Genomic DNA, 20,142 nt, shown 5'->3' on the forward strand with positions numbered 1-20,142 from the left:
GTCAAATGCTCTTTCACTGTTAATCTTGATCGAGGCATTATGTTAGGGGTACATTTCTCCTTTTTCTAACTGGGATAGGTCGTAGCGAGGATATTCGTGCACGTGGATGCTGTTGAACTCTTTGACTCACAGGTGTATGCTGAAACGGTGAGTTAAAGATTAATGGTCATATATCACCTGTTAAGAAATCCCGTGGATTTCCCATGGAATGTGGAAGTAGTCCGTCATTCTTTACGCTGTTTCAAGAAGCCAGCCTCGTGAAAAACGTATGAAGGTCATATCTGCCAGATTTGGACGTTGTGGCCGACCTCTCGTCCAGTGGATAAGCGACACACCGGGTAAACGTCAATTTCACAGAAGGGACAGTCTAGTGGTTAAAGCGTCCGCCCGTCACGCTGAAGACCCGTGTCGAATCCCCATATGTGCAGCCTATTTCAGGTGTTCCCCGCCGTTATGTTTCTAGAAGAATGTTAAAACGAACTTCCTTATTCACTCACACATATTGCAAATCACTGAATTATCAAGATGAAGATGAGGGTCATCTTTCTTATGATCCTTTTGAAATCTGATGCAAATCAACAATATACATCCAACAATTAACAATACAGTTTTGTCGTATGAATGAAATATATCGGAAACACCCACCACATTAAACATGACGAACTTCAAATTATTCTTTAAAACATATAAGTTTCACTTAAATTTTGGAATCAATACCAGACTTCTCCAGACTAACGACAGAATGACCCCATGTCAATCGAAAATCCTAATATTAACAAATACATTCTGCATGGACAAATGATACCAATAACATGAATACGTCCCATGCAATGTATACTATTTGACGCGAGCTTGTGTTTACCATCTGTAACGGAATGTCATCAATACCACACAACATGTTTGCCTACATCCACTGCGAGGCACCCAATGATGGTGTGCTGTCATAGCGATCATAGCCAGCATGTTAATCGTTGTCAGGTATCTAGCGTATGTGGATAGACCCTAACCCTGACCATAGCAAAGGCTACAAGTCGAGCGATGACCTTTAAAGGATCTGAAGGCAGAATCCGATCAACGCGTCCCCATATCTCTGTATTTGGAGCACACACACGAACAGGCTTTGTCCTGAAGCTGCTTCAGATGGAGACATCAATGACACTTAACACTTAAGCAGATGATTGCATCAGCGACAAAGGGCGGCTGTTACAAATGGTCTTTGCTTTTGAAATACAGATAAATCAGATCGTGGCAATGTCTCGGAAAGGATGTAATGTATTAGAGGCATATAAGTACCGGAAAACAAACACTGATAAGATTTGTAAGAATGAAAAGGTGTTTAAGACAGCAACCAGGAATTTTACAGTAACCGGTTCGATGACCATATGAGGGTCCTAAACATGAAACTTATTTTGATATTTCCTGAGTGCGACGTATGGTTGTTACAGTGTGGTTTGTTATAACGGTGATTAAACTGCGTAATGGTTGAGTTATAATATAGATATTGCATAGACCAAATAACCTGACTCCTTTAGGATAAAATGTACAAATGTCTACACATACAAATGCTCGAGTCGAAACTGCATGCATAAAGGCATGATATGGGTTGGGTTCTTTAAGACTGCCAATCTCGATTTCGAATGCTAGGCACAAAGGCAGATACACTGAATGACTTCAGCATTATTCCAGCAAATTCACAGAAATGGGTTCCCACCGACTAACGGAGGGAATCAATGTGACGAATGGACACTTTAACCATGAGGCCAAAGCACCGCGTCAACAGATGTTGGTGAATGAATATGATCTACAGTTGTCATTGCTTAAAACTACTGCTCCGTCGAACTGTGTCAAAGTTACAGACACAGCTAATAATGACAAGCATCTACTTAGTAGACCCATGACGCTACTTAGTAGACCCATGGACGCTACTTAGTAGACCCATGACGCTACTTAGTAGACCCATGACGCTATATGTTAAGCATGCGTTCCATCGGCTCTATTACGTAGGAAGACATGGGTGCCCAATCGATAAATGGAAAATACCAACGCATTTGTTACATAGGGGCGAAACATTTTTAAAGTACTTTTTCCGATGATATTTTGTTTAGCTTCCACAATTATTGCAATTTTCCAGTATTCTCTTTCATGGCGCCACAATTCGTTGTGCAGAGTTGCGTCCCTTGTCCACACCAGAAACTTATGATTATGGGTTCGAATCCTGAATCTCCAATTACGGATCAAGGTTTGTCATTGTACATTATCATATTGAACTTACTCGCTCAGTGTCACAGATTTTATCTTGTTATACTCTGATAAGGTCTCTCCATATCTTTAGTATACATTGGAATAGACATGAGACATGTATCTTAAGTCGCCGGTTTGCCCCCCTAAAGCCTCGACTCTTTGCTATAGTTGGAATACTGCTCATTGCAGGGCTGCACATCATGCACTCACTCCATGCAATATGATATGTATCAACAGTTGAACAACAGCTGACGTACAGGTCAGCAGGTGTTACTATAGACACAATCTATTTGACATTTACTGGTCAACCTGTCAAAGGACATGCCCAACATACAAGACGTCGAAGCCATAAGTTGCATCACGCTGTCGTGTGTGTGGCGCGGTGGTGAGAGTGTTGACAGTGACATTGGCGTCTATACATTAATATAGCGATATACACCAGCTATGGTGACCTAGATCCTGATACATTACAGTTCGGGTACCAACTAACACCTGGTGTTCTCGCTGCTAAACTGTCACTCTGTGATGGTGTCTCATTCGTTTCGTTTGAAACTGTCATATCAATGTTACATGCTGACGGTCGATCCATATTTTCGTAGCAGTCATAGATTGATCGGAATATGGTTTCGATGAGAAGACGTATATAGCTGCTGTTATATGTGTAGTATAGATGGCAGTGTTTTGTTTTTACAACTCCTAACATACAAGAAGTCATACAATTGATTTTACCGTTCGTCTTGATACAAATACATCCTGGTTGAAAAGGCATGTCCGTATTCACAATGTATTGTGAATATCTGATATAAAATACATCTCATAATATTCTTTACATCCAAATTCAGCTTTTATTGGAATGTCGTTCTTACAAATAGAACACATTATATAATTACAAGGAATTATGTGCAGAATATTAAAAAAATCTCTTTGTTATTTGAGTGGCAGGTGTAACTTATTACGGTGATGTTCTTGATGAATATCTTGTTTTCCTCTCCCTGCATTATTATAAATGTAAAAAAGATATATTGTGTACGATAGCATATTGATGGAATGATTTTGGTGAGGTCACTATGTGGAGCCAAGGATACCGATGACGTGCTTTTTCTGAAGTTAAATCTCACACCACCCAAATTCTGACACACATCACATTTCTTACATGCATTAAACATCTTTGAAGAGACATATTGTTCATGTCAGACATAATTTCACAACACGTGGTATATCAAAATGCTAACAACTAATTTTAAAGAACAAGTTTAGAGAAGGCGTTTGACAGGGTGTCCTCATGCGACGCTCCCTGTTGTATGACAAATTAAGTTCGTCCACGCCTCGCTACATTCAGAACAGCATATCGGGTATGCTAGAAGATTATCACTGCTACTGTACTTCCCTCACCTAATCCCAAATCTTGCTGCGGTGTTGCTCGACGATAAATGTGTGTTGGCGTTGCATTGTTACTTGGTACCTAACAGAGGATGTCATCTGTGTGTTAAGAATTTCAATGTTAGGGAGATGTGCTTCACGATCTAAATAGCTTAACCGTGCCAACTAACATATTCATAAAAGGTGTATTCTCTTAATGTAAATGTTGATTTACTATGTACAGTGACTGACATGTGCTGATATGGTTTAGCAAAGACTGACTTGTTGGATGTCGCACATCAGTGCAAATCTTACGTTGCTTCAAATAAAGGGATTCCAATCTAGGGATAACATGCAATGATGACAAATAACACTTAAAATGGGATATTTTATTTCCAGCAGCCTGTGCACGCCCTGGATATGTAGGCTAAATATACTATGCTTGAAATGTTTCGACTCATTAGTGTAAATATAGGCACTTAATTCAGTCAATTGTTCTACACTAGATTTTGCACAATGTTCCATACTAAGTACTGTTTACCCATAAACTGGTTGTATTATAAATACATACATACATACATACATACATACATACATACATACATACATACATACATACATACATACATACATAAATAATGAAACTCCGTGAAAATTGGCGAATTCTTACCAAACCTTTAGTGCTGACATGCACGATATTTGCACAAGCGTTTCAGCAAGTTGATGCAGGATCTTCATGTAGTTCATCTGCAAATTTTACCCAAGTTAGCGGAGAAATTCATCTTCGATTGAACCACATGTATACATAACATAGACTGAGTGTTTTAAGTAAGCCTAAATCTTTGATGGGTAGTATATATAAACACAGAAATGCAATAGCTGATGTAGATATGTTTTTGGTCTCGTTGCACAAGAGTTCAAGGCTTCACCGAGGTGATCGTAGCTATATACTTAAAAAGGACTTAGAACATGATTTCGTGAACGCCTGGTGCTATCATTGATTTTCAGTGGTCCATCCGTATGGTTTTCTGCCTATTACATCAGACGGAATCTAATTTCAGAGGGTAGTATAAATTAGTAAATTAAATCCTTTTCACTGACATATATTTTCAACAACGATACTAGTACCGCAGGTATCGGGACCCGGATTTCAGTAGGCATTCTTGTATTTGTCATACGATTACACTGGAACGGTTAATGGGCACAATGATAGTGACAAAACAAGTACTACCATATTGTGTGTACGCAATACCAGAACACATTATTTTTGTTTATAGCCCTAGACGTGCACCTTTAATAATGATACACTATCACAGGTTTGACTCCGAGATGAATCAACCACTGAAAACGCATACAAACCTAACACACTGGGTGACCTTTATTACACTCATAATTCTTCATGCAGCTATGTGAGTGTACGTCCAAAGTATAACGTATGTGAGAAAACCTCGAAAGGCATGTCCGGATGTCTAACTTAATGTCTGGCGTGACCAAACAGTCACCATGGTAATGAATTCATACAGTAGGTGTTATATTTGCCTTTTTGTGGCATGTTAATGACTTTGGCATGGGTCAGCCGGTCTCTACCCATGGACAGGTACGCTGATTGACATTTGTGTCCTGGTTCTGTGATTGGATGAAATATACGGGCATCTGGAAGTCACAGACCGTGGTTGATAGGATGACCTGAAATTGTTATAGCCATGAGAATCGCATTACATTATTACAGATTTTCATGTAAATACTGCTTGGACGCGAGTCCGAAGCATATAAAGCCTTGAAGTTACGGCTAAAGAGTGTCTATACAAATTGAATTTTGTCGTAAATACCTTCTGAAGACGATTAACTATTGTTTCCTGTAACAAAAGGTATCACGGAAGTCAGATATGGCAGCTGATTATGACAATGCTGGTTAGATGGATATTCTGAACTTAACCACAAAAAAGACAAAGCTACACATGCGTGTAATATTCAGGAAAATCGTGACGGCACATGCCATCCCTGGTCTTCTGTTTGAAGATGCAAAGCCTTTATGAGGATTAACTTCCAGATCCCTTCATCTTGCCCGTAGCCATCTGCAACAGAGGCAGCGAGGTCCATCTACAGGCCGACCCGTTTAAGAAGACGATACCATTCTAACACCTGTGACGGCCAAATGACCCCTTCCTTTTGCCAGTTGACATAGGCAAATGTGCAGAGACTGTGGAGGCGAGAATTAAAACAATACCAGTGCGTGTTGTGACGTGACTTCCTCGTGATTCAACGGCAGACGACCTTGTTTTTGGCGGGAGATCCTCCCCATCGGTGACATTACACGTTCGAGTCTCCCGCCGCGGCATGCAAACCATACGTCAGTCGTCGCTCATTTAAAAGCTATGGCATGTGCTGGACAAACACTCTAATGACAAAACTTGTGAAAGAAACCCGCGTTGAAGTTCACTCACACGAGAACACTAAGTCATCTTTAATAGAACGGTGAACGTCACACAAAACCAGCGTCTGCTGTAACAGTCGTCCGCCATTTTGAAACAATGGCTATGGGTGCCTCATCGTCGGCTATTGTTGTCACCGCTGTGGTGGCAGCTTTGGCTATGGGTGCTGGACTTATTATAGGATACCTTCTCCGTCCCCAGGTGTCGAGTAGGCAGAGTTTTGATTTTAACACTGTGAGAAATAGGACACTTGGTAGATTGCTTCAGACGTGTGGGGATGCGGCGCGGGATGAACCAGAGATCCAGAGGTAAGGGAGAGAACAGCAGTAGAGTTCTAGGGTCGGAGCGTGCAAAGACATTGGAGAATTTTACAAAGAATTTTACAGTACCTAATATATGGAACGTCCTCCCAGTAAAAGCTTAGAATTGTGTTTGTTAAACAAGGTTGTGCTCTACAATTCGTAGGTGCAGTAATGGCTATTGGGAGTAATGCTGTGATTAGACAAGAGTTGATTTGCTGTTCAAGGAAATTATGATGACATTCAAAGGTGGAATATTTTATCCAAATGGCATGATTGATCTGATTTCACCGAAGAACCATTTACGTGTATCACAAGCCACAATATGTAGTTTACAGACCCATGGTTTCAAATATAACGTCCGCCCAATTGTAACAAAATGTATCTCTTTAACATATGTTTTCAACATGATAGGCGATCGTAGGCGTGTAAGTTGTTTGTGAGGGCAGCTAATGTCCAAAAGTTGATGCATGGTGTATGTCGTCACTGTAAGCTGTTGCTTTTGCAGGTACCTTCTGTCTCACGAGATAGAGGCGTGCAAGGCGTACACCTGTAGTGTACCTCTTCCCAGGACATACCAGGTGTATCATCTTCTAGGGGCAAAGATCGAAGTAGACGGGCGGCTAGACGAGAAGGCTTGGCAAGAGGTGGCCTGGAGTCAAACATTTATTGGTTAGCGCCTCTAAGCTTCTGCGTTATCATTCCATCAATATGCATGTGGAATCTCATTAGCTTTGGCTAAACATTTGTCGTAATTGCATGTATACTGTCTGCAGCCTTTATACACTTTAGAAGTGTGTAATATAGATACGAGTTACCAGGTCATTCACCAAGGAAGGCCACATTTACGAAATGTTGTTTCTGACACATTCAGGTGTTTAAATATAAAATGTCAAAGGAAGAAAAAACAAAAACAGTATCTCATCCACTGAAAATTAGTTAGATTTAGATTGTGAGGTTAAGAATTGACAATTGTTTAAAAAATCATTCATAATTTTATTCTTACAGTGTTTAGGTGCAAAGTCATCCCCTTTGTTATCATAAGGATAAATTAGATAGGTGACTGTAGATATTGTTAAAATTGGCGCAAAACTCGCTCTCTGTTTCAAGCAGTTAAATGAATGAAACACAAAGGTTGCAATTTTCTGTGACAACTGTGTTGATTAACAAAGGTACACACATTAAACTGTTTCCCTTATTCAAATCATGGCAGTATAAAAACCTTCTGCTTTCTCCAAACACATGTCTTTGTTCATTTTGACAACGTTTCAACGTGACATTCTCGGCGTCGGCTGAATGAACCACTGGTGTGTGTAGCTGTGTACTTAGGGTACAGACGTTTATCGTTACGATGGGGACTACTGACGTTACTTAGTTTTATGAATGGCGCTGTTTTACAAGGTTAAACGTTATTTAACATGAAAAATCCATACAAGCCATGCCAACCTTCCCTTTCCACAGTCGGCGTCTGTTTTCATTTACCAAGATAATCCTTGATGATTTCGTTGCAAACGATTTACCAACACGAAATAGAAACGGCTTGTTTATACTTGGCATTACAGATGCAAAAATAACAAATGCATGAGTGCACCAGGGGGCCTTATTGGAGATAAATATTAAACATTTATGTAATTTGAGTAAGGCGATTATGTGTTTTGGAAAGATTTAGACATATAATTTCATAAATAGGTGTATTTTATCACATATATTGTATAGTAAGTAGGGTAAGAGGTTTATACACATTTACAACAGATCAGACTAAGAGAAAACATTATTTGAGAACTTATACAGAGATGTAAACCGTTAACACGTCACAAAATACGTATTTCAGTGAATACTCAAACGCACGTTGTAACTGCAGTACCGCATCTTCAGAGTTCAGCCCCTTAGCTAGGTCCGGATCCTCTGATTACCGCCTGTGTTGAGATCTAGTAGTGTGAACAGCATACCTGTGTTTCCTGAGAAATAATGCCAACCATTTGCGTTTCTGTGAGACATGGCTGAACTATTGTTCAAAACGCACAATTAAACCGAGTACAATTTCAGATATCAAAGGAAGTGACTACCCGGCACCGAGGTTTCAAACCAACGTCAAGGTACGGTGGGATGACGAGAACCTGTACATAGCCGCCTATTTGGAGGAGACGGATGTTTGGGCCAACAGATCCCTGCATGATACAACAGGTAGGACAAATATAGAAGCGGTTTGACATGTGTGTATATCCCAAGAGGGAGGACGACCAAAGAAAAACGTTACCGAAATACATCCAAGGGTTATATCTACATGTTAAGACTTGGGTCTCGATGCGAAACGTACGAATAAACATACATTAACGTATTTGTTCGTTTCTGGATTAAGCAGAGATGAGAATGAGCACTCTTTGGCTAACTTTAACGGAATATGCACTTAATGCCATATTTAATCTGACTACGAGTGAAAGAATCTAGTTTTGTGTATCCATTGGCTGTGAGTAGTGAGCACTGGAATGACCAGGACTGGACAGTGAAATGGATTGGAAACCATTTTCTGAAAATGTGTCTTGATGAAATAAGTAGACAAACCGGTCTTACCAAGTCTTACCATTCCAGAACATTTTACAAAACAATCTCCGCACCTATTACCATGATAAAATACAGCAATAGTTACCTTGGAAACGAAGCAATAAGCAACTGAGTCGTGTCAAATGTGAGAAAACGATTGTTCAAATTTTACAATTTATCGTTGAATATATAAGTATCGCTAACCGACTTCTTTGACACGTTTGGGCAAAAGCTGGAATCAGCTGAACACACAAAATTTGCCACTTGTTAGCGTTTGTGTTCCTCTACAGGTGACTGCATGCAGTATGTTTGCATCTCTCATGCCTTGCCTTTAGTCTTTACTTAGACTGAGAACACACCAAATTCTCACACTTAGGCTAGGACTGTGAAAGTTGGCGATCTTAAAATGACAACTGGGTCAATAGGTCAACTATGACATGACATGTTCTACATAGGATATTGGTTTACTTCGGTCTGGCGTTAAGGAGGCCAAAGGAAGTGCCACTTGAGTATGATATAGACCATAAATGCGAACAGTGTACTGTTTTTTTCTGGCCAAGTAAGCATCGTATGCAGTTGCTAACATGTTTTTTCGATTTTAGTTAACATTTAACAACGTAAATGATAAAACTAAATTCGAGAGTGGCGATAATTTCATTTCACGTGTTTACGTGTGTAGTTCTTTTTTCGAAGACTCGAAGACATACAGAAGCGAAGGTAATGGATCGTGAACGGTTTTTCGAATATTTTCGAAGTGTAGACAAAGCGGACCGTTTCATAAGTGAGAGAGTTAGAATTTATGTTGACTCAGCGTTGCTTCAGACCCCTTGAACATATAAGCACAATATTCTTGACATGTGAATATTTTATATATCATGTACATACATACATACATACATACATACATACATACATACATACATACATACATACATACATACATACATACATACATACATACATACATACATAGTCAGAAACGATGCCACGTGTTGTTATAAATTAACCTAGTTCCCAATACATGTAATTAACCACTATTACCAGCGTGAAATGTGGATAGAGAAAGAAAACTGGTTCCGTCTATGTGTGAGGTAGCAGTGTGCGACAGGGAGGTGTCAAGTCGTGGGTCAACACACTGTGTACCGTTACGGCCAACGCCTAATGCCTACACAAACACCTTTCGGAACAAGACCTTGAAGCAGGGTTGCCTCTCTCACCACAATGCCGCTCTGATCAGTCGGTTGTCTGTCTCGCAGGTTCCAGTTCCTGTAAAAAAACCTTTTACTGTTTCAGACACAATTTAAAATAGCAGTTATGATTTTAAAGTCCTCCGTGGATTTAGAACGAAGGTTTTAATTCTGAAATAATGAAAAAATATGTCAATCGAGGGAATGACCTAGAAAAAAGTCGATTAAGTAAATTGATGTGAGCGTATGCCACCGTAAAACCGTATGCCACACTACTGTGAACACATCACACACATCATCAATTAAACGGGATCGTATTTGAAATGATATTTTTCAACATACTGTTACATTTTCATTTTTCGTATTTGTCAGAAACTGGCGAATAAATGCTTTGAATATGACATAGATACTATCCATACCAGCGATTAGGGTGAGAAATATTTTTTTGTTTCCATAAGTGTAACATTGGGCTATGTCAGATACCTCCTGACCTATTACTAATACTGTATATAACAAATGCTGAAAATAATAGTGACCAATAACACCATATAAGACCGCGTGTAGATTATATATGGAAATGATAGTGAGAAAAAGTGATGAATATTTCTGTATTCCTTGTGTCATTTACTATTTTAAACCGGCAGCTGAGACTTCGGGATCAAGAACAGACGTGCCTCTCTTATTCATACAAAAGAACTGACACTACGCAGAATAATTAGTGATATATAATTTCAGAAAAAAGCACATCATGTGAAGACGTGAATCTTTTTCAAGAAAACCTCTCGCCCTTTCACGAGGTCAATGTTGAAAGGGCTCTTTTCACGCTCTTTTAACTTCAAACTACCCTTCACAGCCTTGAACGTCTTATGTCTTAAAAAATGTCGAATGTGTAAAGATCTGCATAAACTTCTATATGTCAGTGTCGATTATTTTTCTGGTTTGTAGGAGGTGTTGGATGTGACGAGCTATTGCGCACGTTGAAAAGTATTTGATATTTAACTGGTAAATGGAACAATTCAAAACAAAGGCATGTTAACCTTTGGACAACGTCGTTACATTATTGCCTGTTTGTGTCGATTCATTATCATAAACATTGTCATTTGAAAACTGATCACCTGAAGGTATATTTTAATGAAAATTCTAGCCATAGATGTGGGATTTTTCAGTTAAGGATATGATAGGCTAGAGCCTTGGACTTTCTTACGTACTACCTACACCTAAATAGTTTACACAGACAAAGGTTCACATATTTTCATCAAAACTGTTACTGCTTGTCCCATTACCAAAGTTGTGTCTAAAGAAACAGCTAATCCTTGGGGATTTTCTACCTTACCTCCCAAATGTCGCCAGCGAACCTTTCCATTTCGGCTACACGAGTAGCCATGGAAACGAGGTACAAAAAGTGCATACCTCTTCATAGCTTAGACTGCACAGTCGTGTGGTAGGCCTCGCGTCTTGTCACCAGGGGCCTCCCAGACGCCCGACTGCTAGATGTGAGAAAATGTTAAAGAAATGGTTGTTGAGTGATACCTCGGTAAAAGTCATACAGGCAATGGGTGGAGCGCCCGGCGAGACAGCCTCCATCCTTCCTCTCTCTGTATGGCATTCCGTGAGGAATCATCCCGTTGATCTGAAGCATGGCAGGTGCTTGTTGCAGGCCTACCTCCACTGTGGGACAACACTTTCATACCAAATCCTTGTGCTTACCGCAAAGTCAACATTGAGATGTTAGGAATATTTCAAACTTGCAAGTTAGGAGGTCGTTTACATTTACAAATGCGTTAAAAGCTTTAGTTTACGTTTAACAAAGGTGTGAAGTATTGGGGAAAACTGGAGAAAACACGGAAAAGGTCAGATATTCTGAATGACAAATTCATGCATTAAACTAGATGAGAAGATCAGGAACCATTGAAACTGTATGGTGAAACACAGTAAAATAAAATGCAGTGGCCATATATTCTAAACGTTGGATGCCATATAGTAGTATGCCACTGATTACAGAGTAGGGTTCTATTCCTCACTGACATGTTACGATGCTGTTGACGCTAAATATGATTCGCAATCAAAAATATTTCTTATGAAAATATATGATTCAGTTAAAATCAAAACCATTCAAACTTATATCTAAAACAATGCAGTCCAATTATTTCGTAAAACATGAATCCGACAACGTTGATATAGGATATCTAACACGTCGGATTCCTGTTTTCACCTGCCATCCATAAATTCCGGTAATTTGTTAACAGCATGTCATACATGACTGAACACTTTAATCTCACATCATAGATGACTGAACACTTTTATCTCACATGTAGGAAATACTGTAATCAGAACAGTTAATCTTGTCCAAGATGTATATTTCGCATGTTATTGTTCTTGTTGGAACATTTGACATACTTTGAATTATTTGACCAGTACCTTGCAAAAGTTACTCCAAATGGTACCGTTCCAAGTGAAATCTGTTCTTAGATTCCAACCTCCTAGTGTTGTCCTTTTTGATATACGTATGTAAACAATGGTCTTTGGGAAAGGGTTTCTAGAGAACGTACGTCTACTGCTTAACATACATTTAATCTGTATACATTCATATACAGATGCCCATAATTTGTTGCCATAATGATCTTTCAAATGTTGGACATCAGTTGGTAGCTACTTGATGTGCCAAATTGCCTCAGCATTGATCATAGATGCCATTGTGTATATATGAAGTGTCTTAAACCCCGTACCTTTTCCCATTGCCATAACTGGTGAAATGTACCAATACTGCTTGAAATAAGAAGTTCACACAAATTCTATAGACCTCTGTCTCTGATGATTCACCCATAATGTGTTCCTAAAAGATAATTATGTAAAACTGCAATTTGATTGTGCTGGAATGAAGACCAAACTTGAAACAAATAACCGTGATGGCTGTTTGCGGTGTTTAAGTGCGTGACATTATGTTTCTGTAGCTTATTTTGTTTTGAAAATCTTCTGTTTCATTTCAGTGTACCAAGACAATGCATTCCAGGTGAGATCCACATTCATTTCGATAATACAGGAAGATAATAGGGCAATAATACAGGAAATTAAAAAATTAAAACAACATATTTGTATATACGTTCGAGAAGATTACACGACCGTGCTCCTTACCTAATGAAAATGTCTGTTTACCTGCCATTCATTGCTTATTTAGTTCCAGTAAACTTGCAAAAAATAATGCGTCAGTGTATTCTGCGCAAATTCCTGCATTAGGTGCGTGTAATTTAGCTAATGTTTAAATATATACCTCCAAATGTTTACTGCGTGGAATGTGTAAATGAAAGGTACCTCTTTTGTCGCGGACTGCACGTCGGTAGCCCAGACATAACATCCGCCCTAGAGGTTTTGATGGGCATGTGCTTGTTTAACTGGTTGTAGGAAATGAATACACGTTGTAATTGCGCTTGAAAACAACAGCATCATAAACTGTTGTACTTTTTGTTTATTGTAAACAGTAGATTCAAAGTCACCCTTGGCTTGATATACGGGTACGAATCTACATCGAAACTTTGCCCTTTTAGACGTCGCGGTGGCTGAGCGAGTTAGGTTGCTTACTTTGTGTGCTGGTGATTAGGTGCCTGACTCTGTGAGTGTGGGTTCGAATCCCTGATGGGACTCGGCTCAATGAAGTACTAGAATTTGTACTTTGCTAAGAAAGTGTAATCCCAAATATGACACTTTATATTTGACCACTTTCTAAATGTCATTGTCCAACCCTAGCCCTATGCAATCAACACGGTGGCTTTTCCATATGTTTCATTGCTGACTCCCAAACTGCTTGAAAGTCAGCAAACAAACTGCGAAATAACAATACCAATATGTTTATGCTGTACACGTTTTCCCCCACAGGTCATGTTAGACACCGAGCAGAGTAACCACAAGTAAGTAAACAATCATTACATCATTAGGTTATACTTTTTAAAGAACTAAGAAAAACGTTGTTTATTCATCAGATAAACTGCCTCTTAACAATGGTTTTGTTCAGGTTCAGTCAGTTGCATTTATCTTATGAAGATTCAAACCTGGTTCTCATGCATAGAAGGCCAACGTTTAAACACTTGGCTACAACACCGCGCTCTCATAGTGTGTGATCTTACTGGTTTTGCGTCACCGTACACGGGCCTGTTGAAACAATGCCAATCACTGGTCTTTGTTGAATAATTACAGTCAGCTGTTGCGGTAATGAGCTGACTGCCATGCAAGCAAAATTTGGCGATCACATATGGAAAATGTCTTCTCCCATCGCCCATTGTTGATGCTATACTGAATTATTCATCGATTACAGATACAAAGAAATAACAATGAACGCATTGGGAACAGTATCCGATATCATGTTGACAAGGGTAAGTAGCGCACCTTAGACTTTGCTTGTTGTAATATATCGAAGAAAAATGAAGACAACACCGGTTGCATTATTACTGATATTGAAAGTTTCGATATCACTGTGCTTCAAAGTACAGTTTGTTTTCTTCAACTTCATAGTACAGTTTGTTTTGTTCAATAGCCATATATGGATGACGGAGAGCCCCTCAGTTTCTGGGAGAGTGACGTCATAAGGGGAGTCCATACAGACGGCCCAATCAATGACCCCAGCGTAAAGAGTAAGTTATCATTTTAGTGAATATATGCTGTCTTTTGTAGATTGATGCTTGTGACGTCATATACTGGATGGTTTGGTCCAGATTTGAGCATTCACTTGCAATCTTGTGCACAGTTTTACAACCAACAAGCACTTCCAGTGATCATTCACAGATCATTTCCTATATTTGAACGCTTTCTTGGCTCTTCGACCAATTTGTGGGCGGTAGGGTAGCTCTGTGGTAGATCCGGGTTCGAATCCTCATATGGGTACAATGTGTTAAGTCCATGTCTGGTGTCCCCCGCCTTGATATTGCTGGAATATTGCTAAAAGCGGTGTAAAACTAAACTCACTCACCCTTCGACCAGTTTGGTCAAATAATCTGTTTCAGTTATATGTAAGTCAGTCAAGTCAGACGAAGATCGTGACCTGTTGATTTAGTGATGGCTTGAATAGGAATATCGAATACTTATTTACAAACACACAAAGACAGTATTTTCAGTTGTGTAGCTTCATTTCGGAGGAGGGGTACGAGCAATGCATGATCAACTGGGATCTTCTAACACGGCTACGGCGCCTACAAAGGTAGACAAATATCATTAAATTCGAACTTCTGATCATAGGGTTTTGGCACCCAAACGTCTGACAACTCTGCACACAATTGCGCCCCTTAAGCGACTGGTCAGTTGACACCCCAGGATTCCATTTCGGTCAGGCACATTCAACCACGTACTCACGCGTAGTGTTGTCGTGCTGTCACTGACCACGATTCATAGTGGTGGAAAATCGGACATCCACAGAACGATAAGCGTCATCGTCGAAGGGAGACAACTCTGCATTACGAAGGCGTTAACACGAACACATCGTTAAATAAAGGTCCGAGGAAAGGAAGCATAAGCAGAGACATGCATGTCTTCTATCCACCATTTTAGTTTCTGTAAGCCTTGTATGTAACAGTCCTAACAAAAATGAGTGTCAGATGTGCATTCCCTAACGATTATATTGACATTTGCAGATAAATTCTGGACCCTGGAAATGTCTATTCCATTTAAAACGCTTTTTGCTGGAATCAAGAGAAACTCGGATGTTCCAAGTGACAGAGAAACATGGCGGGCCAACTTTGTAAGGTAAGTCTGGGTACCTTTTCACAAAGTTGTCCTACCTCCAGAATATTAACAAAGAGAGTGCGAATGCTACGAGAAACGTTACGAGATCATAGGCCAGGAGAACTTTGTGAAACGGGGCCCTGGGTAGTAGGATAGTGGACAAAGCGGTCGCTCTTAACACTGAACACTCGTGTTCGATATATGGATACAATGTCTGAAGCATATTTTTGTTTTCCCATCCCATAGCTGGAATAGTGCTCAAAGCGCCCCCCAACTACTCTTTCGCTCGTAAATTTAGTCTAATTTAGGGAGGTATTGTACGTGCGCTTTATAAGAGAACGCAACAGACCTTGGCTGTGGGAGATTTTATGGCACTTCAACCAACCTTATCACACGCATATCGGTCAACTAAATGGACATAGACTGAGCACCATGATGTCACTTTAACATATATGTGATCTCCTGCCTTTGTTGAGATACTAAATAATGTTGGAGTTGTATTACTTGTTTAGATCCGAGTGGATGACAGAAGTTGTTGGAGGAAAATATCACAAGGTTAGTATAAGCTTAATTTACTCCTTTGAGTGAATGTAGCTACTTACTTCAGTCAACTGTTCTAAACCCGTTTTGCGAAATACGCAATACTGTTTAAAGGTACTGTTTACACTGTTTAAACATATGCGTTTAAACAAATGTGTAGCCTTGAAAGGATTTAATGAATGATAAGTCTCGGTGCAAACTGAAATTTTAACAAAACATTCCATCAAATGCAGCTGTTAACATACAAGACATTTGCACATGCTTTTCAGCAATTTCATGCATGATCCCTCTGCATAAAGTTTGCACTTGGTTCTCCACAAGTTAGTGGGGGAATTCATCTTCGACGTTTCCCTGTGTATATATGTAACTGATAGTGAATGCTTAAGTTTGTCTAAACTTTTGATGGGTATACGTAGTATATAATACAACTGGACAATAGTCCAACTGGACAATAGGACAACTGGACAATAGGACAACTGGCCAAACCAGCCTAACAGAGAGCTATACATGCTAATATACCGAGAATGTGAACCTATGACCCCTATACTACAGACTCGGGAACAAAGCAATAGTTCGTGTCGTGTATCTGGAGTACCCCCATCAAACCCCCCCCCCCCCCAAACACACAACATCCTCACCCCCACACCCCCTTTTCGGCCTATTCATAAACCTTAACAAACGTTTTGAGAAAGGAAGCCTTTGAGTATACAATGTGTTCATTTTGTGTTTACTTTCCCCAGAGACTGGATATGGAGGCTGACTGGTGGGTGTGGAGTTCACCCGGGGTGTCCAACATTCACCTCCCCGATAAGTAGGTTCTTGGCTGTTCACACCTTTCATGCCATATAGTGCTGATAGAAATATACGGAATCAAGCCTGTAAAATTTGTAAATAAGTAATTTGGAAACTTTGCCGTAATATATGATGACGTAACTATATCATATGATGATGTCACATGTAATACATGATGACGTCATTGTATGCAATGACGTGTCATATACACGATGACGTCACATGTCAGTATTAACTTCATGTAAATAGTTTGTTCTGGACACACGTTTCAGTGTAAGTGTGTTGTGTTATTAGATGGGGCCTCCTCCAGTTCAGGAAGTTACCGGTAAACTCCACGCAGTTTGTCACATCAACTGACTGGGTCACAAGGAACGCACTGCTGGATCTCTACCGAGCAGAGAAGGTGAGGTCAAACTACTGACTGATTTCATAGGCATTGAAATACATAACTGGGATACGTCCACATGCACACACCTGATCGGTCTCACAGTCCCTGAACAGTAATATACTTCCTACAACCTAGCCCTCCCTGCAATGCTAAAAGCCCTTAGTCTAAATGAAGCGAGTCTAGCTTTCCACAGGCTCTGAAACTCAGGTCTCCCCGGGTCTCCTTTTCAATTTGAATGGATTCATTTCTTACTATAAACATTATATATATTCAGACACTGAGAGTTAGTCTAAACTAAACAATGCAATCTGACAGCATGATCCCTTCGTGGCACCGGTTTGGACCGGTTGCTGAAAATTCATTCTAACCCGGATGTAAAAATGTTCTGGTAGTCAAGAGCAGAAATCCAAGATGTACTCTATTTGTTGTTTAACATACTCATACCTTGAGCTCTGTTTAAGACTAATAGCGAGCCACCAAGCATAGATACACGTAGGGTAACCTAATGGTTTAAGTGTTCGCTCGTTTTAGCAAAGGCACATATTCCATTCACTAAGTATCGCTCGCCATTATATAGCGTGGATATAGCTAAAAGCGGTGTAAAACACAGCTCACCTTTTCACTTCCGAAACAATGTACTGATGCTAATCTGCTAATAATATACAAACACACACGAAGCATAATATAGTACATTCCTTTTTCAGGCATACAGAGCTACAACGGGAAGATATACCGATAAATTGGAGCTGTTAAAATTACCACCATACGTCCTGTCCAAGCGGTGTGTCCGGGATATGGAAGTTAAACTGGACTGGGGAGGCTTCAGGGCAACAGCATTTCCGGTTGACGAGAAAATGAAGGAAGGTCACACACGAACGGACAGATACGTGTGGTTTGGCGAGAACAATGAGGAGTTGTACTGAGCCACGACCTTACGGACACACGGACAGTTGGACTCTCGGACGTACTGAGGAAACTCACAGATTTGTGGTGGGATAGTGGAATGAAGAATCCCTTAGTGCCAAACATTTGGTAGGATCCGAAACTAGAACGTCCACACGCTAAGAAAACACACATGCTATTTCCACGACAACTACCCACAATGGATGAGACTACGTGTGGAGACACGTGTTGAAATTATGTCTTCTGCGATATCGCTGTGATTTGGCAAAACCGTTATACTCGACCAAATATATGAAAGATTTTAAAGGGAGATTTTAAATGACAGAAACATTTGTAGATAGTTTTATTAACACTTGTGTATACAGACGACTGTCTTGTGATTATTGGGACTAATATTGTATAAGTCTTGACTGTTATACAGGACAGAGGCCTACGACGTAACTTGCAAGGTTTTGTACATATTTTACACTATAGATAGTTGATTTGCTAAACAATAGTTAAACCAGCCTGTGGATGCAAATCGCATCATGTTGAAGGTTCACATTGTACATAGACGAGAGCGATCACTCAAGGGCTGTACGCCGTGTTAGTAGTAAACAGTAGATCTTGTGTTCCGATTCATCACGAGAAAAAGAAAAAAAAAAGACTTCCTGCTGTGTTGACATGAACTTACAGGGAAACATCGAGTTATCAATGAATCAGGCTGAATAAAGGTCTTTTTGCAGTTAGTGTCAGTCTTGTACGATGGGGAATGTTCATGTTGGTTGGTCGCACTCTGTCCAGCGGTCTCCATCCTCGAGCATCCCGCCATGGCACTGAGGTGAAGAATGAAAGGCAACAACTCATGGAGATAAACTACCAGTAATGTTAAAACAAAAACAAAACACATCGTCAGGACAACAACACAAATTGGACTGTTTCTTCCCCTAGGGTTCAAATAACTTACTCGATGAACGGTGCAACCGTATGTTGTTGAGTATGTTCGCAGTCACACTTGGTTGTACTGTGATGCTCCTGAAGTGTGTGCCTGCGCTGTTCATCCAACAATTTGCCAGCCCTCGTTGTGAAGCGTGAAAAAAAACAAAACAATATCGCATGGTGGTTTCGTAAACAATATTTTCCGTGATCGATCATTAAAGGTCAGATTTCAGATTCTGTTGGGTACAGTGGTTCCATGACCATTTGTTTTATGTTTTGTGCACTTATCCCGATTTCCAAATGAACGGACTGAAACTGACTGGATCAAATAAAATTTGCTGCTTTAAAGAACGCCACACTGATTGGAATGTAAAGGTACAAGGACCCACAGCAGTACCTTATACGAAACAGTAAACGCTTAATCATTCCATGCGATCCCACTAACGAAATGTATCTCACTGTATGGTCATGTGCTTGAATATTGTGATAGAAACAAATATGGAAATGCTACCGGATATCGATTTCAGATGCGTTTTATATACTTGGTGTATATCTAAATAACTGTCAAAGTCTCATATCAAAACCTATCGGAAGACACGGTGGCCAAGTCAAGAAACATTTTACACCTTGGGTACACTATCCTATGATCTTGACTTCCAAATCCAATCTGGTCCTGTTCATTGGCTCGTTAGCTTTGTGATCATCGTTTTACCGAGGTCTGAAACATGCACATATTGGGCTGTTAGCCAGTGGTGACACTCTATGTTTAACTGAAGACTTCTCAAGACCGAAGACATTGAAGAATGAGCTTGTTATCCACATATCATTCAGGCTTT

The 20,142-nt window shown here is 39.9% G+C and overlaps 1 protein-coding gene across 1 annotated transcript; it reads left to right on the plus strand.

Annotated features, from left to right (window-relative positions):
• Window positions 1-6,131: 6,131 nt before the first annotated feature.
• On the plus strand, window positions 6,132-18,408 carry LOC137295365 (uncharacterized). The gene is made up of 12 exons (XM_067826681.1): window positions 6,132-6,340; window positions 6,840-7,003; window positions 8,378-8,515; window positions 13,047-13,069; window positions 13,930-13,961; window positions 14,366-14,423; window positions 14,585-14,681; window positions 15,675-15,786; window positions 16,278-16,320; window positions 17,046-17,116; window positions 17,392-17,500; window positions 18,190-18,408. Exons 1-12 carry the CDS (start codon window positions 6,132-6,134, stop codon window positions 18,406-18,408), a joined length of 1,275 nt encoding a protein of 424 aa, XP_067682782.1.
• The last annotated feature ends 1,734 nt before the right edge of the window (window positions 18,409-20,142 follow it).

This window comes from Haliotis asinina, chromosome 8 (genome assembly GCF_037392515.1).
Source record: "Haliotis asinina isolate JCU_RB_2024 chromosome 8, JCU_Hal_asi_v2, whole genome shotgun sequence".
NCBI lineage: Eukaryota > Metazoa > Mollusca > Gastropoda > Lepetellida > Haliotidae > Haliotis > Haliotis asinina.